Source organism: Podarcis raffonei, chromosome 1 (assembly GCF_027172205.1).
Source record: "Podarcis raffonei isolate rPodRaf1 chromosome 1, rPodRaf1.pri, whole genome shotgun sequence".
Lineage (NCBI taxonomy): Eukaryota > Metazoa > Chordata > Lepidosauria > Squamata > Lacertidae > Podarcis > Podarcis raffonei.
This window is the reverse complement of record NC_070602.1, coordinates 28,006,775-28,031,417: the sequence shown is the minus strand read 5'-3', so window position 1 is coordinate 28,031,417 and position 24,643 is coordinate 28,006,775. Positions and strand designations below refer to the sequence as shown.

General features: G+C 40.2%; 1 protein-coding gene across 19 annotated transcripts in view; it reads left to right on the top strand.

The window, feature by feature from the left end:
• NRXN3 (neurexin 3) overlaps nt 1-16,151 on the top strand; it is a 1,132,087-nt gene extending 1,115,936 nt beyond the window's left edge. For 12 of the 19 annotated variants that reach the window (XM_053377942.1, XM_053377992.1, XM_053377982.1 and 9 more), the window contains one exon: nt 12,329-16,151. In XM_053377942.1, coding sequence (XP_053233917.1) covers nt 12,329-13,257 — 929 coding nt within the window. In that variant the 3' untranslated portion in view covers nt 13,258-16,151. Of the gene's footprint in view, nt 1-3,983; nt 4,821-12,328 lie in introns of those variants that run through there. The other 7 variants (XM_053378036.1, XM_053378027.1, XM_053378045.1 and 4 more) reach the window with 3 other exon arrangements.
• Nucleotides 16,152-24,643: the final 8,492 nt, after the last annotated feature.

Genomic DNA, 24,643 nt, shown 5'->3' with positions numbered 1-24,643 from the left:
GTATGTTCTGGCATGCCACCACTTCCTGGGTAATTGCACAGAGAAAATATAATGGAGTCAGCTGCTTAAGAAGTGTTGTGATTTGTCTCTGTGTCCTGCCTTGACATGGGAAATACACCTAAATGATCTTAAAATCACCTGTCTGATAACACAAAGGGCATATTGTTTAGGTGGCTTGGGTTTTGCAGCAGGAAAATGTTTCTTAAAAATCTGAAGGACCCTTTTTCCAACTAGGCTGGAAGTGTCAGGGTGAGAGGGGAGTACTTTCTGTCCTAGGTTTTAGGGTGATGTCAAAATGGGAAAGAAGGGAACAACAGTCTCCCTGTGACCAGATGTTTGCATGCATAAAAAGACAGGTGTGGGGCCAGAAGGAAATTCTGCAAGCCAACGATACTTGCTGAAAAGCAGAGAGGGCAGCATAGCCTCCAACTGAAGGTGAAGGAAAAACTGAAGGGAGAAAAGTGTCCTAGCAAGAACAGAGTAACCTTTAGAATCATAGCATTTGAGTGTCAGAAGGGACCTTGGCAGGGGGTCATCTAATCACACCCCTTGTTCAAAGCAGGATGTGAAGGCCATCTGCTCTGCTGCTGAAATATCTTCCTGCTAGGAGGTTTCAGTTTCCTACCATGACAATCTCTGTGTGTGTGTGTGTGTGTGTGTGTGTGTGTGAGAGAGAGAGAGAGAGAGAGAGAGAGAGAGAGAGAGAGAGAGAGAGATTTTTAACCTGTTGCACAGCCTGAAGATAATTATTTTGAAAATGTAACAAGAAGTTACTATGGAAAGACCCACAAGATACCTTAAAGATACAAAGCACATTCATGCCACTTTTATAGTCATGGTTCCCTCCAAGGTCTATTGCCTGAAGCTTGTAGGCAAGAGCAATTAAAACTAGGGGTTTGATAGAAAGCGGTAGCATTCCTGCATAGTGATAAGTGCCATAGGTTCTGGAGTTTAAAGAGTTGTAAATGGCTGGAATGGCCTGGTGGCAGAGATGGTTGAGTTTTACAGCATAATCTTTTAGGTTTCTACCTAGAAGCAAGCCCCATTGTGTTTCATGGGTAGGTGGCTACAGAATTGAGGCCTTAATGAAACAAAGGAGGGACATAAATCTCCAGTTTGGAAATCAAGTCAGGGCATAATTAAGTGCCCATTTGTGAAATTTCATGAGACCTCATTGGGCCAGAAGCTAAGAATCCTGCTAGGGAATAGCACCCAGGGACTTTACCTTTTGAAGTTTTGATAAAGAGCCCCATCACATTATCTACAGACCAATGCCCTCTCTATTCCATATTCTACAAGCATTCTTCAAAGGGCATTGCAACAATTAATAAGCTGGGCTTGGTCCCACAAGCAAAGTATTTTGATTATACTGTCCCTGAAGCTAACCCAGCCAGGTTTCTTTGTCTTCCTGGTTGAACATCCCTTGTATGTAACGCATTCCCCAAAGGGGGGCAGTATAGAGTTCCAGTGCACATCTCCACTAGAGCTATAGGTGGGCTTTCCTATGATTGGACTCCTAAATGCCAGTTTGGCCTCACACCTTATGTTTTTTCGTGGAGGTGGGGCAGTTCTCGTCTGCTCCCATTCTCTCCTCAGTCTCAACCAGCCTGGGACACTTTTTTCAGTAAGGCATCAAATAATTTGTGGGAGGATCGGTTCTGTTATTTCCATATTGTGAATGTTAAATTCATGCCCTCGGCAATTGCCACTGCTATCTCAGTGGGGTCTGAAAGTACAGCTGGCTACGCTATGAAAAGTACCCAGTAAGCAGAGCTCTTTGAATTCTTTATTTTATATCTTGTGCACAAGCCTACTGCCTTCCATTGGCTTCTAATCCAATTGGCTTCTAAACCCAGTGGCTTATTAAAAGCTCGCAGATTAATAGCAGCTCATGGATGACTCAACTTTGCAGTCCGTATCTTGCAGCGTTGCCTGCATGTGGATTTGTGAATAGAATCTGCATATACTTCCAGTTCCGGGTTGTTGTTGTTAGTTAGTTAGTTGCCTGACAAATGATCCATTTGTTTGCCAGGTCTAATTAGTGATCCAGTGCACTTTCGAGCTATTTACTACTTGGTGCTGTCCCAGGTATTTTTTATTCCACCTATCTTGCACACATTACTAAAATTCTCCTGCATTTGAAGGAGTGAATATCAGCCATCCGTTCTACGGAGGTTGCAATCCTATGCATGCTTGCTTGGGTGTAATCCCCAAATGATATCTCAGTAAACAAACATAGGATTGAGCTATACTTGAGCCTCTTCAGTCATGAGGTATGGAAGACCTTAAAACATTATTAATGACCCTACAAATAATTCCTATAGGAATAATCCATTCAGTGTTGTTGCTTGTTGATAGGCTCAGTAACTGAGGACTGTAAGGTTGAGTCATATCACCCTGATCTCCAGTTACAGCGTTTGCAAATAGATTTACCAGTGCTGTTTTCGATTTCTATCCTACCTGTTTGCCCTTCTACCTCCCATAGCTTGCACAGGCGCCCTCTGGAATGCGCTTTGCCCCTAGTGGACAGTTGTGGAATGACATACCAAAAGCTTCCTTGAATTGCCTCCTTTGCTAACCTGCCTTCCCCTTTCCTCCCACCCTCCCTTCCTAGCTTGCTGTTCTGTTTCTTCTACTTTCCCTAAATGCAACTTACTTTAAGCATGCATTATTATTATTAACATCCTACAGTAAAACTAAGCTATTTTTATAACCCCATTTGTCAATCTCAGCCAATTTCTTATATATATATATATTATATTTTCCTATGTCTATTTATAACGTACATCCAGACTGCACGTTTTCCCCTCATATTTATTTATTTCTTTATTTTTCTTTCAAAAATTAATTAATAGCTTTTTTAAAAAAATTAAAAAGCAAATGTAAAAGGGAGGGTGAGGGTTTTTAGTGGCCTTTTTTCTGCCAAATGTTTTGACTAAAAAAAGGGGGGGACTTAAATCCTTTTTTTTTTTAATGGGAACGAATTTGAAATGATAAAAGTGTCCCTAGACTGCTTTGTCTGTTCCTTTTCAGTGTGTGCATCTGGTTTGTTCATCTTTGAAAGTGTGTGAAATATCTTTTTTTTTTCCTTTCCAAGTAATTACAAAAAAAAAAAGTAAAACCCAAACAGTTGTTCCCTTCTCCCTTCTTGCTAGGAATAAAGTGCTCTTTTTTCCTTTCCTTTTTTTCATTTTTTAAAATAAAAAAGTATGCCTATTTTGATGTCTTTTCTTTTCAAATGTTGGATTTCTATCTTAGATTTGGTTTGTTCCAATCTAACAACATAAACATTATTGAGTTGATTTCTGAAATTTTTCCCTCTATCTCCCTCTTTAAATAAGGGACTACCTCAACTGCAGAATCCTACAGCCTTCCTTCTAAAAAAAAAAAAAGGAAAAAGGAAAAAATGGCCTGATTTTAAAGCATTATTTAAAGCATAATTTTAACATCCATTAAATTTGAGATGGGGAGAAGGATCGTGAAAGCACTACAGAAAGCCCACTCCTTTTGAGCAATCATGGCTGCATGCGTTGGAACCTCTCATGTCTCAAAACTAAATTAATACTCGGATATTAAAGACTTAATAGACACTGGAAGAGATTATGATCAGGATTATGATACGACGATGGAGCTGAGCAGAGCTGCAGTTGAAGTTGTTCCAACTCCTATGCATAAAATATAGTTTCCTTGTTTTTTTCTTTTTTAATATTATTATTATTATTATTATTATTATTAGTTTGTATATTTTACTGCTTTTTAAATAGGGAAAAAGTCTGAACTGTTCTTAACATTTGAGAAATTTTAATGAAACTGTAATTATTATTATTATTATATTTCTTAATAATTTTTTGTAATTTGCATGTTGAAGAAGTTGCAGCTTAGGGTTTGTGAGATTGTCAATGTTAGAGTTCTGTTCTTTCTTTTTGTTGATGGGCATGAATATGCTCATTTGTTTTTGTATATTGCCCATCCCTTCCTTACAGCCAGAAGCTCTAATGCCGCTAGATCACTCCGTTCTGCACTTACATGGACATGGCAACTGACTTACACGTTCACTCCCATCATCTTCATTTGTGTAGTACACTCATAGACCGTACAACCCCACTCCATCCACCTGAGGCATCTTATCTTCCCATTAAGTCTCCCCTCACTTTCCCACCCACCCACCCTTTCTTTAGCATCATTTAAAATGTTATGTGCAGTCATCCATTCCTTAAAACACACACACTCCAAATTTTAGGACAAAGAAAAGAAACTGTTTTGTTTTGTTTTTTAAAAAATATATCTATATCTCCAATCAATTAAATGAAAGAAAGAAAGAAAAGAAAGAAAGAAAAGGCAAATAAATTGATTCTCAAACACCACCGAGGGTGTGATCCACTGAACACTGCTTTTGTGCAAGTTCCACTGATGGCTGAGGTTGCATCTGAGCTGTGCTTGGGGAATTGCACTTCTGATATATGGAGATGAAAACAATCAAAACACAAATTCTGTGACAATAAGGTGTACAGGTTTTCCCCACCCCCAGGCTTTTATTTTATATATATATATAAATCACAATCCATTAACTATTGTTAGGGGAAAAAAACAAAATTCGGAATTTGCAAGATGAACAAAACGCAGTAGGAAAAAAGTTCTGATTTGTTGCAGTGCAGGATTTATTTTTTATTCTTTATTATTTTTCACGTTATGTGGTGTGGATGTATGTGTTGTTGCCTCCCTGTATCACCCTTTGTCGTAAATAATTATTATATTTAAAAACAATGAAAATAATACACATTTTGATAAAAAAAGTTTTTTTAAAAAAAGGAAAAAAACAACAACAGCAAAATAAAAAAAGCAAAAGTTTCTCAAATGTGGCAATTTTGCTTGTCCAAGAGCATTCTTACACAACTTTCTTTTATAAATTTTTCTTTCATGCCAAAAAACATGCGGGCAATTTGTTGATGTAAGTTGACGATATGAAATCGATGTGGTATGCTTTCTTCTGATTATTTGTATATGTGTATTTAGTTTTATTATTATAATTATTTTGTTAAAGATGCTTTTGGGGGTTTTTTTCTTGTGTTTCCAGTTATTTTCAGTCTTCTCTCTTTTTTGTAGTAAAGCGAATGACTTGTTATTGTTGTTGCTTTTAGTTCAGAGTTTTAACCTTTGCTGTGATTTTTATTATTTTTTCAGTATATGATTATTATCATTTGCTTCTATAGATGTATCCCTTCATTTAATTTTTGCAAGATACTTGTTTTTATGTTTACTTTTTAAATCTGCATTCAATATGTATTGTTGCACTTTTGTAGGAGGGGAACAGAACCAGTGGTAGCTTTCCATTTGCGACCAGCCCCTCTCAAGTAGAGTCCTTCCTTTTCAACCTATATGTCTATGTAGTATGGTGGGGAGATTCTACACAAACAAACAAAGGAAATACCCAGCATGCTTTGCAAAATGGCCCCCATGACCTAAATGTACCGCCATTTCATTCCAGCAAAAGGATCTACCCAATTTTCTAAATTTCATTGCTGAACCTTTTCCTTCAATTTTGCTCAAGAAGATACTCTCAAATGTACTTCTTTCGCGTCGCATTCTGCAGTTGCATCCAACACTGCCGTGGTAGAAGATCGAATCATGATATCTTTCACCTGTATAACATGTTTAAAAATATCTTAGTCAGGACTCCTGTCCCGTGGAGATTCTTCATTCCTGCATGGATTTCTGTAAAGAAAAAGAAAAATAATAACATCCTTTGGTCAGAACAGGTAGAATTTTTAAAGGGTCGGAATAAATAGCATGCAGAGGAAGTAATACTAGTTGAGGTAATTCACATGGGGTAGTAAGTTGTAAAAGAAATAATAATGGCATACAAGAAAAACTTATTCTGCTAAAGAAGAGAAGATCCAAGACCACGTTGTTTTATGGCAAGAACTCAGGCCAGTATAATCTAGCTTTTTCACAGAGCACACCTAGTTGTTGCACTCAACTGCATTGCTGGGATGCCTGTGGCAGAACATCTTCTACCCTTCTACCTAGGTGCATAAAATCAAGCAAGATAAAACAACTTCCAAAACCTCCATCCACTCACCCAAACTCAGGTGAAGAGCTTTCTTGGAACCATATGAAACTAGCAGAATCCTAGTTATAGCTAGTCACATTTTATGAACTTCAGCAAGCTGCTTTTGCTCCTCAACCTCAAACTGAGAGTCATCTCTCCAGCCTAACCCAATACTAACCAAATAGCATAACAGCCTAATAAATTGTTTGTTAGCATAACTACAGGATAACAGCCATTGTTTATATCACAAAGAACCTCCAAGTAGGCACTAATACATTCCTTAATAAATAGGTTTCGTTTCTGATACATTGTAGTCCTACTGGTGTAGACACTGTATGATCCTAACTGATTTACATTCTGTTAGACATCTCTCTCTCTCTCTCTCTCTCTCTCTCTCTCTCTCTCTCTCTCTCATCTATCTCTATCTATCTATCATCTATCTATCTATCATCTATCTATCTATCTATCTATTTAAATGTGTAAAGTCTTAAGCAAGATAGTTGGGAGTTTAAAAAAATGGGGATGCACATTATCATTCTTATTATCATTTTAAACTAGTTAGTCACCTGTTACACACACCCCAAGGTCTCCTAAGCTACTTCCCACATTTTAAAGAGCATAAGCATGGGTAACAAAACCCCAGCCTTTCAATAAAAACATACAAGATATAAAAATCCACAAAGGAACCCACCGTATAGGAACAAAATGCTTCAGCAGCACAACTAAGACCAAACAACAGCATCCTATTCCATCAAAAGCCTGGGAAAAGAGGTAAGTTTTTACCTGGTGCCAAAAAGATTTCAGTGCCAGTGCCAGGCAGACCGCATTGGGAAGAAGATTCCATAAATGGAGAGTGACAAATGAAAAGGCCTTCTTCCTTCTCCTCCTCCTCCTCAGAGTGGGGACCTAGACAAGCACATCAAATGGAGATCTAAGGGTCTGGGTAGGTTTGTATCAGGTTTATTGCAGAGGATACAGGGGTCCTGAGCCATAAAGAGCTTTATTGGTCAAAAGCAGCACTTTGAATTGGGCTTGGAAGCATACATCTGACTGTTCGTCTACTGAAAGCAATGAAGACTCTGCAGTTTGGTTGTGGATTCAGCTGCATGTCTGATTTGCAGCTGCAGTTCCTAAAAGCAATACTATCCAAGACCATCGAGCAGGAAAGCTGAGAACTCAAAGTGGGGTGGGGAGAATAGCTTTCCCAAATCCCTAGGCTGCAGACGTACAAATGTCCCTTACTGGTAAATGTTCACTTTTCTTTTGGTTACAAATTTAGGATGGAGATTGTAAAGCTTTGGCCAGTGAAGCAGGCTACACTACTAAAATATCCTTTGCTCGCACCTTCCATACTTCTAACAGCTCTCTAGAGGAGGACTCTTTGATGCCAGATCTTTCATTTGAAGTGAATGTGATCTTGTAGGGTTTATGTGAGCACAAATGTCTTCCTGAGAGATAGTCAAGGGATGTAATATCTATCAAGCAGTAAGGTAAGGTTTCCTGTGATGGAAGAGGGAGGTCTCTTCCTTGTAGTATTGCCTGTCTGATTCAATTAAATGAGCTAGGACAGAGGTGGGAGAATATTAAAAACACTCAGCTGCTAAGGCAGCTTCATATTAACATCAGGTTTTCAGCAGCTCAAGGACTGCGGCTTGAATACTTCCCTCTCTGCCCATAGCAAGCTGTCATAAAGAAGGAGGACTTTAAAAAACACAATGCCATTTCCCTCTTTCCTTTTGTGAAAAGTTGGGAGAGAAAAGACTGTGAGTACAAACTTGTGTCTCTCAGAAGAAAAGAAAGAAAATGTTTGTAGTTCTTTCCCAAAGCAGAAATATTCCCTCCCCATAAGTGCACCTGAGTTTCAGTGCAAAGGAATAAGCATAAAATGCAAATGAGAGCCTTTAGATGTTGGAATTCAAATACCTGAGGATGTGGATACACTGTACTGGGCTTCTTGGCAAGCATTTAAAAGCCTTTTTGCCACATCTGGAAGAGAGAGAGAGAAAAAGCATAGCATGCCTCTTTGTATTCCTCATCATGAGACTTTGAAGGGGACCCTTTTAGGACTATTTTTTTATATATGGTATGTTTTTGTGTTTCATTTTGTTTTTGGTCTCACTTCTTTTCTGTGACTGGAAACCTAGGGAAACTGACTTGGTCACAAAAAATGAGCAAAATGGAGTGGAGGCAGCTTGCTTTTTTCACATAGGCACACATTCAACTTGGGCTACTTCATGCACTGTGCCTTCATGCTCTGCCCACAACATTCACACAGTTCAGCAAGGTTCTTATTAAATTCTGAACACTCCATCCATTCCAGTGTCAGAAGGGCCCTTACTGGAGATCAGCCCCAGAGGTATGAATTATGTATCTATAAATACACTCGTAAAGCAAAATGCAGGGCAGACGTCAAGGCTAACGGTAGACTTTATATGTCCCCAGTGATACTGCTAATTTAAAGGAAAGCACGATGCTATCAAGCAGGTATAGATCCCATATTTTAAAATGCTAACTTTTAAGGAGTATGGAGTGCTTATCCCAAAAAGAACAGAAAGAACAAAATCTCGCAATATATATTACATGTGGTGTCTTTCTCCCCCCCCCCCCGCCACTCCACCAGACTACTCTTTTGTTTTGTTTTAACCAAGCAGAACTCAACCCTCTCCAAATGGATTGGTCATTATATCTATTGCATTTTTATCTGGCCAAATAGAAGCTGATTTGGCATCACTAATGCAGAAGAAGAAGCCATTTTATATGTTCCTTTCTATTTCATCCCGAAGCAGTCTGTTGTCAGCATAAATCATTTCAATAAATGTGTGACCTTCTGCTGGGAATACAAGCCAGGCAGGGAAAGGGAATAGGTTAACTTTAAGTTTATAGTTAGAACAAAACCTGGAAAATCTCTGTTCTTTGGATCTTGAGAAACTTATATGTATAAGGTAGTTGTTCTGTCAGGACAAGACATTTGGCTTGCCAGATGGAACAACCCCCTATCCACCCCCTGTGTGCTGTTCCAGGGGTTCACCGGACCCCTCCCCAAAAAAACAATTTTGGTGGCGGGGGCAGGGGAAGGTCCTTATGCAGGACTCATTAGTTGAATCCCTCTCATATATTCTGTTCTCCCAAAGTGGCAGCTGGTGCCTGGAAGATGGGGAGGAAAGCAACTCATGTCCATAGAGTCCTAACAGGAAAGCATTACATTAGATAATCTGATAATCATTAGGAGTTAGACAAGAGGCAGCTATATAGATCCTAAAGACAAACTTGTGCTGTGAAAGGATATCCACAGCCAGTAGTAACATCACTGAGAAGGCCTTGTTCATTCCTTCTGAAAGATGAAGCTTCTTGTAGAGTCATCTAGCATCAGGTGAATTACTGGTAGATGGTCCTAGCCACCTGGCAAAGGGACCTGTGGGGAGTGGCATTGCCCACTGGCTAGATCCTGTGATCCACCCCCTGCTCTGATCGATTACTTTCCTAATGGTATTGACTCTATAGTCATACCCCCCCCCATAAACTGTAGCAGGGGGTTAATCAGGATTGGGAATGTGGTGGTGGTGGGGACTCAATAAAAGTCCTTCACCCCCACCACCCCCAAAAAAATATGACTGGGGAAAGGAGGAATTCTCACTTGGCTACAGAATGTTAGAAGTCTGGAAGCAGAGCAGCTGTCTCACTTTTGCCTTATGGGTGATTGGCAATCATCCACATCTAGAAGCACCCAAAGGGTGGCAAGCAAGTATACATGCATGGAACTTGTCTTTGGATCCTGGACCCTAATATTTACTGTCTCCTGGCCTCACCTTCCTGAAAGGCTCTGTTACCTGCCACTTCCCTTCATTGTCAAAATTATACCGAGCCTCCTCTCCCTAAGCACTTGGTGAGAGGTGATCTATAAACATTTTCTGAGATTCCCCCTTGAGAACAAAGCAAGTGGCAAACCCTCCATTAACATGACATCTACTCATCCTTCCCGTCCGTTGAAGCCCTGGCTGAGAACATGTCAGTGCAAAAGAAAAAATCATCCTTAAATACAAGTAACCCATACTATGAATGCAATTCTTTTTGGAACAGAAGGTTTTCTATGTTCCTACGACCACATCCAAGCAGTTAATTGCAAAATAGCCGTGGTTATTTTCCCTGGGGAGAAAAGTTTCCTTTCATATCAGCCTTGGGTAGGTGACAGATCAGCAGTGCACCAAGCCCATTTATAAGCATAAATAGCACTTTAAAGTGTGGACCTGTGCCTATAAATACAGAACCAAAAGGATGTCTGGAGTAGCTCTTATTCCTGATGACTACCAATACTGATTGAGAGCATAGTATAATGTTTGAGGCAAGTACTTCCGACTAAGGCTTTCTTGTACAGTGAGCATCCTACTGATTTGAGTGATTGCTCCACACACACACACACACACACACACACACACACACACAAACAAATGGGAGAAACGTCACGGCAAGCCATTTGATGCACAGACCTCTATATGGAGTTTTGCCTTTTAAAAATAGTGTCTCATTTGAGAGCCACCAGACCAGAGAGAGAAAACAAAGGCAATCTTTTGTGCCTGCTGACTTCACAGGGTCAGAAAGCAGGTGAAGAGCATCTACAAAATACTATATAAACGAACATGGTCATTTTCCAGCCTCTTTGTGAGCTGCACATTTAAAGTGAGCAGTTGACCATTCACCCTTGCACTCCATTGTTCTATACTAAAACTGGCATTACTAAATGGCTTATTGCAAAAAGCTTTGCTCATCTCCTTCATTAGAACCAATCTTCTTTGACGAGTGTATCAGGAGTGTTCTCAGCTCCTGAGTGCTTGATACTCTTGAATCAAGAGCAGAAGGATGCTTTCTGCTTGTGTGAGGTTAATTTCTTCCTAGCACAATACAAACACTTCAATTGACTCCCCATTTTCCAGCATTTGACCCCTGTTGAAACCTACTGAATAACTACAGCCCAAGGTCTGTATCCAAACTTAAATGATTAAGCTGAAGGTATGTATGTTGTTAAGGCTCTGAAATTACCTTTTCGCCTTCCACCTCACAAAGGATGGTTAAAAACGCCTTCTGCCCAAATATATATCATTTAAATCAATGTGTGTGTTTTTGTTTTTTTTAAAAAAGATCAACCAATATTCTGCCAGCAATCCTTAGGACAGAGTTAATTTTCTTGAACATATGCTCTTATGTTTTTGTTAATATGCCAACTTTTTAGGAATACCCAATGTTGTGTGTACAGTGGAGTGGGGTGAGTGGATTAGTGGGACCAGGCTAGTCCCCTAAATGTTCCTGGTAAATTAGAGTATTAAAATATTAAAGCTTATGCCCAGTTTAGGGAAGGAAATGTGATGCTCACACTCATGCATGTTATGTCAGGAGGTAGCAACGTTGCATGTGTGATGTCACCCACAAAAAGCACCTTTGCAAGCTGCATGCCACTGTGTGTGTGAAACAAATGCAGATTATGCAAGTAATAGCACATGCACACAGCACAGATCAGCAGTAGCAGACTGTTCTTCCTAATTCAGTAGAACCCGGACCCATCAAACTTTCCCAGAAGTTAGGTACCATCTACCAAATGCAGCTCCCGCTCCGTTAAATAAGGTTTCGGTGCAAAACGAAATGTTGTAAGAATTCTCTGCTCACGGGCTCTCCAAGAAACATTTTAAACCAGTCAAACGCTCACTTTACATTGATTGACATTCCTACTTCCAGCGGAAAATGGCAAATTATGGAATTAGAGTTGCGCATCATCCAAGCGCCTCCTGCTGTGCACCATTTGAGGAAACTTAAGTACATATGTATAGTGGGGGGGAGGGGGAACAATGAGAAAGGAAAGTGCAACACCTGAAGAAGAAAGCGCCATCTCCCCATGCAACAAGCCACCATTTAACTAGACAGTTTCCCAAAGAGCTTCAAGTATTTAACGCAATAAAAGAAGCATGCCATTGTTGAGTTCTGCAAGTTACTTTGAGAGTATCTTCGAAAGCCAAATCGCGGACGCCCTGCTTTGGCCAAGCTTAAAAGAGGATGGATTTGGCCTCTCCTGCATCTAAGTGAGGTGGGTGAAAAGGCTGAAGGGTTCCCTTGAAAGGTTGTGCCCATTGGGAGAAATAAGTATGGAAAACCTGCTAGCTCAACATTTTTAAGGCCCCCACCCACACTACACACATCCACACACACCTTTTGAGTTGGGTGGGCTGAACATCCTGTATAGCACTGTATTCAAGACGTACTAACTTTTTTCTTTTTTTTTTCTTTTCTGTCCAGGAGGTGAATTAGTTATCCCTCTTCTTGTAGAAGACCCTTTAGATATCCCTCCTATTGCTACTCGTGCACCTTTCATTACACTCCCTACTACCTTCCGCCCCCTCCTCACCATTATTGAGACCACCAAAGATTCCCTGTCCATGACCTCTGAGGCGGGGTTACCTTGCTTGTCGGACCAAGGCAGCGATGGTTGTGATGATGATGGCTTGGTGATATCTGGGTATGGCTCAGGGGAAACCTTTGACTCTAACCTACCCCCTACTGATGATGAAGATTTTTACACCACCTTCTCCTTGGTAACAGATAAGAGCCTTTCCACTTCCATCTTCGAAGGTGGCTACAAAGCACACGCACCCAAATGGGAAGCCAAGGACTTTAGACCTAACAAAGTCTCCGAAACTGGTAGGACTACTACTACCACAGCTTTGTCCCCTGAGCTGATCCGCTCCACAGCTTCGTCCTCGACTGGGATGGTGCCCAAATTGCCAGCCGGCAACATGAATAACCGTGACCTCAAACCCCAGCCTGACATAGTCTTGCTTCCGTTGCCCACTGCCTATGAGCTAGACAGCACAAAGCTGAAGAGCCCGCTAATAACTTCCCCCATGTTCCGTAATGTGCCCACAGCAAACCCCACGGAGCCAGGCATCAGACGGGTTCCGGGGGCCTCAGAGGTGGTCCGAGAGTCGAGCAGCACGACGGGGATGGTCGTCGGCATTGTGGCTGCCGCCGCCCTCTGCATCCTGATCCTCCTGTATGCCATGTACAAGTACAGGAACAGGGACGAGGGGTCCTATCAGGTGGACGAGACGCGGAACTACATCAGCAACTCGGCCCAGAGCAACGGCACGCTCATGAAGGAGAAGCAGCAGAGCGCAAAGAGCGGCCACAAGAAACAGAAAAACAAGGACAAAGAATATTACGTGTAAAAAAATAAAAATAAATGAAAATAAAATGAAAAAAATTATAAAAAATACTTATTTATATATATAAATATATAAATATTTAATGAGATAGAACTGAATCTTAAAAAAAAAAACTGTTACAGCTAACGAGATTGGGAGCTGCAGTTTGTGGTTTTTTTTAATTAAAAAAAAACCAAATCTTGAGAATAAACATTTCGGCTGTTGACGTGCTAAGTTTTCAGTCACCGCTCGGGAGTCCCCAAACTCTGTACCCTACTGTATTATAAAGCACACTTAGCGTTCCGAAGAAGGCATATGCAGCATTTACCATGTTGGCGGACTTGGACAGCCTTCAGGCCTCCTCCTCAGCTGAACTTTTCTGCAAAAGGCAGAAGACTTCATGGCTTACTTGTTTCGTATCTCCAAGTGAGTCTTTAATGATGTTCATGATCTTTGACTGTACGCTAATTTTTTTGTTGTTTTTGTTTAGTTTCAATTATTTTGAAAAAAAAATGACAAACAAAAAAAGAAAAAGAAAAAAAATGACAAATGTTATAAACACACACACACACACACACGACAACAACAGCAACCACCGATCTGGCCCTGACCAGCTTATCTCTTTTTTTTTCCAAGTTGTGAAGGGGGAGGGGAGAAAAAAATTAATAAATGGTGTGGGGTTTTCATTATGTTTTTTGTCTGAGTTCTTTTCATTTTCTGTGAGGGTTTTTGGGAGAATGAGCCAGGACATAAGTCAAGAAGAAACCTTGGGGATTTTTTTTTAAAGAAATAGTAATAAAGAGAGACTGTTGCCATATATGAACTCAAGTTCTACTGACGGTGTTTGCTCTACATATCAGGTTGTGTTGTCTCTTGAATTTGTTGTCTGCAGTAAGTTGTTAACGTAAAAACAAACAAACAAACAAACAAAGGACAGGTGATGGGGTGGCAGTGATGGTGGTGATGCCGAGAATGACAGTAATGGAGAATTACACACCCCTCCACGCCCCCCAGCCATCATCTGGCTCTCGTATTTATGACTGAAGTCATGAGGAGATAACATGGTTTCTTCTTTGACTAGGGGCCCCCATTGGCTGTATTTGACTAAAGCTTAGTATACATTAGTATAGCTGAGCTACGGGGGAATAAAAGGGACTGAGAAACCAAACCAAGCAAAACAAAACAAGATACTGAGCCATTCTGAATTGAACAGACCAAGCAAAAATAAAGGAGCCATTTTCTGGGTTCTGGCTCCTTGGCTGATGGTAATGCATGAATGCAAACAATAGTAAATCAGTTGAATTGAATGTTTAGAAAGAGTATACTGAGTTCAACTTGTGACAAGATCTACAAAATGTCGCACGAGCCAAAAACATGTCATGAACGAGTACAAAAATAGGGGTGGGTGCTTTTTTAAAAATAAAGAAAATAAAGAAAACCATGAAGGTGTGTTTCATATGTAACAATTTAATTTTGTAGATTTGACATTTCTGATTCGCTGTCCTTCCATTTTCCCGATTCTCCCTTTCCTTTATCTTTTATACGAAAGAAGATAAATTTAAGAAGTCTCTATGACACACAGAAATAAATAAAAAAAACTAAAGGAGCTTATTAATAGTATAATATATATAAATATATATATATATATACAGATATATTTATCATGGTATGTTTGATGGGACGACTGGAACAGAAATGCTGTTAAAGTCTTAAGATGAAATGAGAATGTTGTAAAGAAAAAAATGTTTTTACAAAACAACAAAAAGCTAAACTTTAAAAATATGAAGAGTGTGTGCATTTTAACTTTGTCACAGTTATCTGTGTCAAAAAGATTTTAAGAAGAAAAAAAGATTTTGTTTACATATTTTACTACAGTTTTCTTTTTGACTGGTGTAATTTCTAGATGGGTACCCTGTTGTACATATGTTCTGAGATTTCATTGGGTTGTTGTTTATATTCAATGTACTTAATTTCAATTGTTGTTTTTTATTATTTTTCCTTCCATTAAGAGAGCAACTTGCTGTACAGGGAAAACAAATAACCAACTGGGGGTTTTTTGGCCATAAATATCATGTGCAAAAAAAAAATTACAAAAAATTAAGCAAAAAAAAGAGAGTCAGACAGAAAGAATGAGAGAGACAAGGAGAACACAAAAATTCTATAGAGGACTCTGGCATATTAAAATGTACAATTTTTCTGTGTACAGATGAAATCTAATCAGCTGTTTAGGTTTAGAAATCTACTCTTGCTGGTGTTTATAAGTCGCATGAACCTTTGACTTTGAAGAAGTGTTATCGAATGCCCACACGCACATGGGAACGAAATAAAAAAACAAGGCAGCCTTCTCATATGGTTTGAGAAGTGGCTTACCTGGCTAACAAATCTTTTCAGTGTGTGTGAGGTTTGTTTGTTTTTTTATTTTTAATTATTTTTGTACACTACAACAGAGAAAAAAATATATATAAAGACAGGTTTTAAAAAGGTATAAAAAGCACGAATTTAGGCAACCTAACTGGCCGAACATACATGGAGTTGATTATATCTTGATGTCTGTAAAAGATTGCTGCTGTTCTTGGAGTCTTGGAGTCTTGTGAAATGATTTTCTGCTTTCTTTCTTTATCTTTTTTTTAAAAAAAAATTAGGAAAAACCAACCTTTCTTTTCCTTTTTTTGTTGGTGTCTGTTTCTATTGGACAGTTTTTTGGGAACATGTGCATTTCTGTATGTGGGCTTCTACCATATCCCTATTGTTTTATGGACAGAACCTTGAATTTTTTTATTTAATCTTATTGTGCCGTTATTGCTTCTTCATCTTTTTCCTCTCCTTCCTGCCATCCCTTCTTTTTTCGCCTGTTCTTTTCTTTTCATAATTGCCTTTTCGTTCAAGGATATGCTTAGCAATAAAATGTTCTTCCCAAAGCCGTCGTCGTTGCTGTTACTTTCTGTCCAAAGGCAAGGGATATTCCTTTGTCATGGAAAATCTCGTTGTAGGAAAATTCCATTTTATTTACCCAGTGAGTTTTCCAAAGAACCCCAGGGCAGCTTGCATGGGATTATTTATTTATCGTTTTAAGCAGCTAAACATAGGGAAATAATCAATGAAACGATAAAAATTCAAGAAGTTAAAATAGAGAACAGTTCATTTAAAGAAAGTAATCAGATACTGCCCTTGAGTAAATTCATTCTTCTGAGAAAGCTATAAAAATAAAAAATAAGATATTTTCATTTTTATGCTCACAGCAACCCTTTGGAGCAGGTGAGGCTGAGAGGTGGTGCCATTCCCAGTGGCAGAGCTTCATGCTCTAGTACTGGAGGGCGGAGAGCAGGTGGGGGTGGGGCTGGCGCGGGTCCCGGGGTGTGGTGCGTGCCCTGGGGGTGTGGCACGCCTTCTATGGGCGTGGTACCCAGCGCAGGCGGGGGGGCAGCCACAATGGCACCCCACTCGGATCGCGTTGCTGGGGGCGGTGCACTCCCCCCACACTCCTCTTCCTCTGCCAGTGGCCATTCCTGATGGATTTTGGACCTATTGCTCCAACATCTAAAAGGCATATGTGAATATGATGACCTACAGGCATTGTTCAACTCCCAACTCCAATCATCCCTGCACATTGGCTGTGCTGTCTGAGAATAATGAGAGTTGTACCCACTGCAACATCGGCAGGCTGCTGCCATTTTGGCTACACCATTTTGGGTGTAACCAATACAGAACACTCTCCCTCATAATCTTCTGCTTATGAAGCAGCTAGCCCATGTTTAGCATTATATAGTTAATGAGTAAATATGAGTTAAGGGAATAAGAGTTAGCTTCCAGAATGCCAATTTAAAAATCGGGGGGGGGGGGTATGAATGAATTAGTTGACAGAATAAAAACAAACTGAGGTTTCTATTTACCTGCAGAGAACAAGCTTTGCATGCATGCAGGCTGTCCCAGGATCGATCCCCAGGACCCCCAGTTAAAAGGTAGTATCTGGTAGCATCATGTAGTGACTGGGGGGTAAAGATAGAACCAGTTCTCATTTAAAGCTGAACCTACCTTCTGAAACAATACACTATGTGAACCAAGCACAGTCGTCCTACAAAATTCACACTTCTCTAAATTTTGCAATGTGGTTCTCTAGCCAAGGAATGTGTAAAAAAAATGCACACTAGGGTGAAGTATGCATAAAAATGCACATATTGGTGAAAACAACACACCAAAATGCATTATATTAGGAAATGCTGCTTTGCAAAAATATGTATCTTAGGTAAAATGCATACAAAACAATGCATAATAGGAGAAATTCGCACCAATTGCTGACAAATGTTCATGAGGACATTTCTCTTTTTAAAAAAATTGTGAACTGTGGAAATGTCAGGAGATGAACTTCAGTCTTGAAAAATGAGAAACTGAGAGAATCCAAAATGGACAGATTTGCCTGGGCTCATAGAAACCTGCTGTCCATCAGAGCAGACAATATTGAGCTAATTGGACAAATATATTTGTTATATGGCAGCTTCTGGTATTCCTGTAAAACAGCAAGAAACTATGCTTGAGGGTATTGTCCTTTGTGCCAACTTTTTTTTAAAAAAAGTATTAAAATGATTGAATAGGCATAAAAAAACCCACAGGCTTAGTACCCCAAGTGGCACTGAAGCCACTGCAACATGGTTCCTTCCCACAATCCTCAGTGATAGCTGTATCCAGCGGTCAAGTGGGTAAAATATATTCAATGGCTTTATCCCACAGTGGCACTGCCCTGCTGGAAAACTAGTTGAGTGTTGCTGCAAATTGGCACCCTCGCATGACAACAGCTTTCTCATCATGTTACCAAGCAGGACAGAAATTAGTCTCATGCAGCTAAAGTTGCCATGAGAAAGAGCCTTTAGATGTGAGGTGGGAGTGGGGTTGAATGACTGGAATGTTGCAAGTTTTACAAGAGGAGTGGTATTTCACTTGCCTGTCCCCAACCCTACCTTCTGAGCTGTCCTCAGTAATATGGCGGACCTACTGAAAGTGGCATGGGCAGAACGAGAACCCTTCTAACCTTCCCCATTTTGGTTTTTTGATCGCTTGACCCCTTCCCTTTCCCTAGTGTGTTCATTTTTTGCTTGTGTGATGACTCGGCCACCTCAAGCCTGGAAGCTCTGCCTTAAGTAAGTGTGAGGTGAGGCTTGAAAAAATATTTTTCCTGTCTTGGGGTAGGTCCATTCTTGATTTATTTGTGGCCTACAGCCAATCTTAGATCATTGCTTTGTCCACTCTCCAAGAAGTTGGTGCTCACCTTCCTTACCTTCCGAGGCTTGAGAAATGCTGGTATTTACGCAAATCGAAGGGAAATGTGCTCTTTTCAACTTCTTCTAAGGTATGTTTTCATTTCTGAAGTTTTTGTTAAAAAAAACAAATTGGACAATAAACAAATGCTTAAATAAAGGAGTCTGAGCATGTAAAGACCACCCTGCTACCTCCATTCCCTTCAGGAGTGCCAGGGGAAGCAGTTTTCTCTCAGAAGTTCTGTATATTTCCTAGCAAAAGAGGGGAGAGAGAATCTAGAGCCCACTCCTACAGCCACAGGTCCTCGTGAAAGGCATCCTCCATTATTCTAGAAAAAGGAGGGAGGCAAAGTAATGGCTCGTGTCTTTAAAAAAAAATTGTTGGAAAAAATACATTTTAAAGAAATAAAGCAGCTAGTAAATAATTCACAGCACAGTCCTTGGCACGCGCTGTGTCCACTGGGGATTGCTCCAAGGTAGATAGGCATAGATTTACAGTGTAGCTGCAATCCTACCCATGTTTATTCAGGTGTGAGTCACACAGTGTTCAAGTGAATTTACTCCCAGGCATGAGTGTCCAAGTGGGACGAATTGCCACCCCCACATGAGCCATACTACACAAATTCCCAGCTTTCTTTTAAAAAGATGTATCAAGGCAATTTAAACCCAAGATCTGCTAGAGAGTTTGGATTCAGTGGGTCTTAGACTTGTGTCAGGGCTAGGCCAGCATAATTCCTTCACCCTGGCTGAGCCAGTGATTTGCATATGACCTCCAAAGCAGACACTATGGGGAAGGGACAGGGCAGGGCAAGGAGGGATGCCCTATTCATCTCAGTCATCTGACCTAGGGCCAAATCCTTGAAAATTGGTCCCACACTTAGCCAGCATTAGCCCATCCAAGAGGCTCCTGAACAGAATTTGGGTTGGAGTGACATATGCCAACATCAGTTATGCCACCTTCCTATAGTTCTGATTGCCCTGTACGTTCCTAGTATTTGTATAATCTGAGAAAGCAATATCATTATTTTGAGAGAAACTAGTCTGCTCCTCTCTTTCAGTGCTTTACTTTGCCCCCACACTCAGAAAGATTCCTGCAAACACCCATATCCCCAGTAAGTGAGTACAGGATTGCAGTATAACAGATTAATCACATGAGAGAACCATATTATTTTGTAGAAGACAAAAGTGGAGTTGTTCTTTTTGTAAATCCTGTTTACCATTGTATTTATTTATTTATTTTTAAAAATTTAAAGTCTTTATTATACATCAATTTACATAAAACTTAAACAATACACTTCAATATATACAATACATACAATACATACATACCCAACATAGACACACCATAAATATTAGACTAAAAAGTCTAAAAAGTGGAGTTTTGTGACATCTTAAAAGACTAATATATTGACTATGGCGTAACAACTTTGTGAATTAGAGGCAACTTTATCAGATGCCTCACATGCTATTTTCGCAGTTAACATATTAGAAATAGAGACAGATATTAGGGCTAAGACAAAATGTATCAGAACAGATATTTCACCTTGTTTGTCAATAAAGCATTTCTGAAACGGCCATCAGGTTTAGGGGGAGGGTACAATGGTGAAAATTGGGGTGCAGCAAAACAGTGTGCTTATGTAGCATTGCTCTGATAAAGGTTTGGCATTTTTTTTAGAAAGGCAGCACCTAAGCAGTGCCATTTTTTCACCCAAAGGTGAAACTGCTGTGGATCAATTTTGCCCCCCAACCGCAATTTCCCTTACCATATCCCCTCCCCCAAAATAACCCCCATTTTGCTCCCTGCTAATGGCATGAGGGAAATGGTAAATGCATTTTGGCTCAGGCTCAGAAAGCCATTATCTTTGAAATGAAACTACAACCCACTATTTTCCAGAAAACACAACCCTAGCAAGCTGTTGACATGGCTTACCATCCACACTGACCTTGTGCTCCATGCTTACCTGGGTTTTCTGCAAAATTGTTTTCAGCAGTAAAGAGCATGTTTTTGCAGGAAAAGCACCAGAACAAAAAAAAAACTAAAAAATGCTCAGACATGGACCTGGAAAGCTCAGACCTGTGCCTAGAGCACAGGTAAGTGTGAATGACTTCAGAGTTGCTCTGCCCACCATCATCCCCTATACAAACAGTCTACAAGCTACCAGGAATGTTATCTCTGCTGTTGCCACAGCACTTCTGGCCCTCCATCTTCGCTATTTTATCCTTACCCACCATGATTTCAAATTTGGGAATTGGCTTATATCTTAGCTGGCACTGCTATGGCACTGCCAGGCAGCTCTATAGTTTGCCAGAGCAATGCTTCTCAAGCTCCTCACCACAGGAAAGAGCCTTCTGAGAAATTCCACCAGGATTTCAACAACATCCATTCCACCTTCAGCCTGAGTCTAGCTGGCATCCACTTGACAGATTTGCCTTCTGGGCACTATGAGATGGATATATAAACACTGCCTTATGGGAAATCTCATGCCTGCTGCAAACACCTTCAAACGTCCAACTACCACCCACAACACACCACACAACCCACAGTCAAGCTGTATAATATAACCACATTTATTCCAGTGCATTTGGTCAAAGAATCACACCTGAAAAATTTGCAGCAGGTATACTTAACGCTGCAATGCCAACCCAATTGATGAAAGCGAGAGTATTATCAGAAGTTGTCTTCTGCATAAAAGTGACAGAACATACGTAAAATGGCTTCTACAAAGAAAATTGTTGCAACACATTATCAATGACCTACAGCTCATCCTAGACCAACACTCGGATCGACCATCTAACATACACACAAACTCAAGGACTAACAGTGCAATCCTATAAATGTCTGCTCGGAAGACATTTAGTTCAGAGTTCAGTTGGGATTAATCCCGGGTAAATTGGTATAGGATTGCAGACTAAGGTTGCAGTCCAAACCTCTGGCTGGCTGGCAGTGGCAGGGCTTGACGGAGTGGCATAGCCACCATTAACTACAATCCCACTCATACTGGCCAGGACTGAAGGTGGGAGGAGGAAGCATGGTTCTTTGCCGCACCAACTCCCAGGCCTGTTACTGCCACATAATGCCAGCAGGGCTGGATCAGGATCCAGTCGACCCTGTTCTGGCCCAATTCTGCCACTCTGCTCTTAAAACACCCCATTGGGGGGGGATTTCAGCTAGCTGTCATTAGCAGGAATACTGCCAGTGGTAGTTTCCACCCACCCACTGTTTTGGCGGGTGCATAGGGTGCTCCTAGCTGGCAGGGCTGGCCCATTGAAGGTGGAGCTTCCCTGTCAGTGAAACCCAGCAGAGCTAGGCATAGCTGGGCAGAGAGTTACCTTCTCCCTATCCAGAACCACTTCAGCATGGCAGATTGTTTGGCTTGAATTGTTCCGTAAATCCTGAAGCAAATCCAGAGGCCACCTCTGTCCCCCACAGCTTCTCATGTACCCCTGACTTCAGCCATATTGACACCTGCTATATGCTGACAATGATTGTTGGCTCTCTCAATAGAACAGTAGTTTCTGTGTATGGGAATAGATGGATACAAGTCCAGTCTCAGATTTTCCAATAATCAGATATCGATGGCAGAACAATCCAGTCTTTAGGGCCCAATCTGCATATTCAGTAGAAGGTGGTAGCAAGACTCTTCATGTGGACAGTATTATTTCAGATGGCAAGTAGGAAACAAGTCTCTTCAATGAAAAAATGCTCATCAAGGTTAGACGTCCTGGCCTGCTCTTTCCATATTCTGCTAATTTTCTGTTTCCAGAGGGCTTTAAAAAATGTAGGGGGCCAATGAAAAAATCTGAGCTCCACCTGAAATCTAAATTGACATAGTCCATTTTGCCCACCTCAGAATTATACCATTCTGCTGCAGGTGTAGAACAAATCTAAGTCCTCATACTCTGAAATAAAGACTTCAAAATGGAAGCTCTGGGATGCAATTGCTGAACTAGAGTTCGTAAGCCAGTTCTGTTTAATTCAGTCAATTGGGACTCTGAATTTACATTCTAATAGTTTGGTTTTTTTAAAAAGACATATGTTAGATATACATTATTATCACAGTGCTTGCAAGAGCTGCGAACCAGTTAAAGTCCATTTTAATGAAAACCATTCATTTTAATAATAATAATAATAATAATAATAATAATAATAATAATAATAATAATAATATACCCATACTGCTGATGCCATATGCCAGACCAATATTACCAGTTGGAGAAGAGTCAGAGAAACAGATAGGTCTTCAGAAATGTTGACAACCCAATAAGATCAGTGCATACCTGATTCCTGAGGGGAAGCTGTTCCACATACTGCAATTTTAGTCAAATGATCAATTATATTTGCATAAAGGTGAAGACAATATTTCTAAACCAGGAAGCATACCTTGCTTTTAGAATGTGCGTATATGTGTCATCTTAGAAGAGGCATCTCCTCTGTGTGTAAGAGAACGCCTCTCTCAATATGCCACTTTATTGTAAGTACTTGTATTAATAGTAATGCTTTATAAGTACTTGTATTAATTATGACCATCATCATTTCTTTTCAAAATCTCTGGCTAACTGGGATCACTTTTTTCTCAATTAAAAGTTTTTAATCAAGTACCAACCAACCAATGACTTGTTAAATGCCTGGTGCTTGCTGTTGTGAATCTGCTTTTATCTTGTATGTATTTGGAACCTACATGAAAATGTCAGAGACCTGCTACTACCCGTTGTAGTGCATGGCCTTTGGAGCCGACTGTTAAAAAAAATAAAAACCCCTATTTGTGTGTGTGCATTTTATTTGAGTAGAACACATTTGCTGGAACAGGATCTCATGCGTGAAAACTTGAGTCCCAATGAATCTGTTGAGGTACCACAATTTTCTTTGTTATAAATAAGTCATCAGGCTGGAATTAGGGCAAGCTGTGGGATCCTGTATTTAATAATGCATTGAGAGAATCCATACCTGGGAAGTCTCCAGAAGTGGAAAGCCTATTGTTCTAATGCAAGGGCATTGCTTTATTGTAGTTCATCGGTCTGAAGACGCAAGCTACTTCATTCAATATCAATGCTACTGATGTACAATGTGGAGTGCAAAGTACTGAAGCATGTTTTGCCTCTTAAATGAGAGATATATTTGGTAACTATGGCCAATTGGTTATACAGTAGCGCATTTGATCAACACAGGTGTCAAGAGTTTGTTGGCAGCATTGTTCCACAAAACAAAATCCTGAAAGGCATAAGAGGCAATCAACTACAAAAGAAATATTTGCTTTATGAACACACCCCCAGCAGTAATCACATAGTCTCTTCAAAAACTTGGACAAAGCAGAAATGCAGACTGGAGAAGAAAGTGATATGGTTTTCAGATCTCCCAGTAATTATGGTGATTTACTGCTGGGGACTTCAAACTTCAGATGAAGACCTGGAAATACAGCTCAGTTGTGGCTAGTATGTGTGGTAAAGAACATGCTCACTTATAACTTTCTCCCTCCCATCATAAGCATCTATAAATGGTCATAAAATAGGGGAAAGGAAGGGTAGCCGTTGCCTCTCTTTAGTGCATTTACCACAGACAATATGATGAGGTAAAAATAATCAGGAGGTACTTTAATCTCACCTTTCGATTATAATTAGTTTTCCACCCAAGGTAATTGCTTCCTGCGTAAATCTGGAGTAATTTGCCTTCTCCAGGGTGACCATGAAACATTATATTGGTGAGGATGCAGCACTGAATGTAAGAAAAATGGTTAAGTGGTTTATTATTATTATTATTATTATTATTATTAGTCACTTGTTGCACAAAGGTCTCCAAGCATTTTACAGCATATTCAGAAAAATAAGCATACGTAAGTGTGACATTATAACGTTAACACAGTTGCAAAAAAACACTTGCAATTCAAGAGAGCCAGTGTGGTGTAGTGGTTAAGAGCGGTAGTCTCGTAATCTGGGGAACCGGGTTCGCGTCTCCGCTCCTCCACATGCAGCTGCTGGGTGACCTTGGGCCAGTCACACTTCTTTGAAGTCTCTCAGCCCCACTCACCTCACAGAGTGTTTGTTGTGGGGGAGGAAGGGAAAGGAGAATGTTAGCCGCTTTGAGACTCCTTAAAGGGAGTGAAAGGCGGGGTATCAAATCCAAACTCTTCTTCTTCTTCATAAAAAGTACACACAGACACAAATAC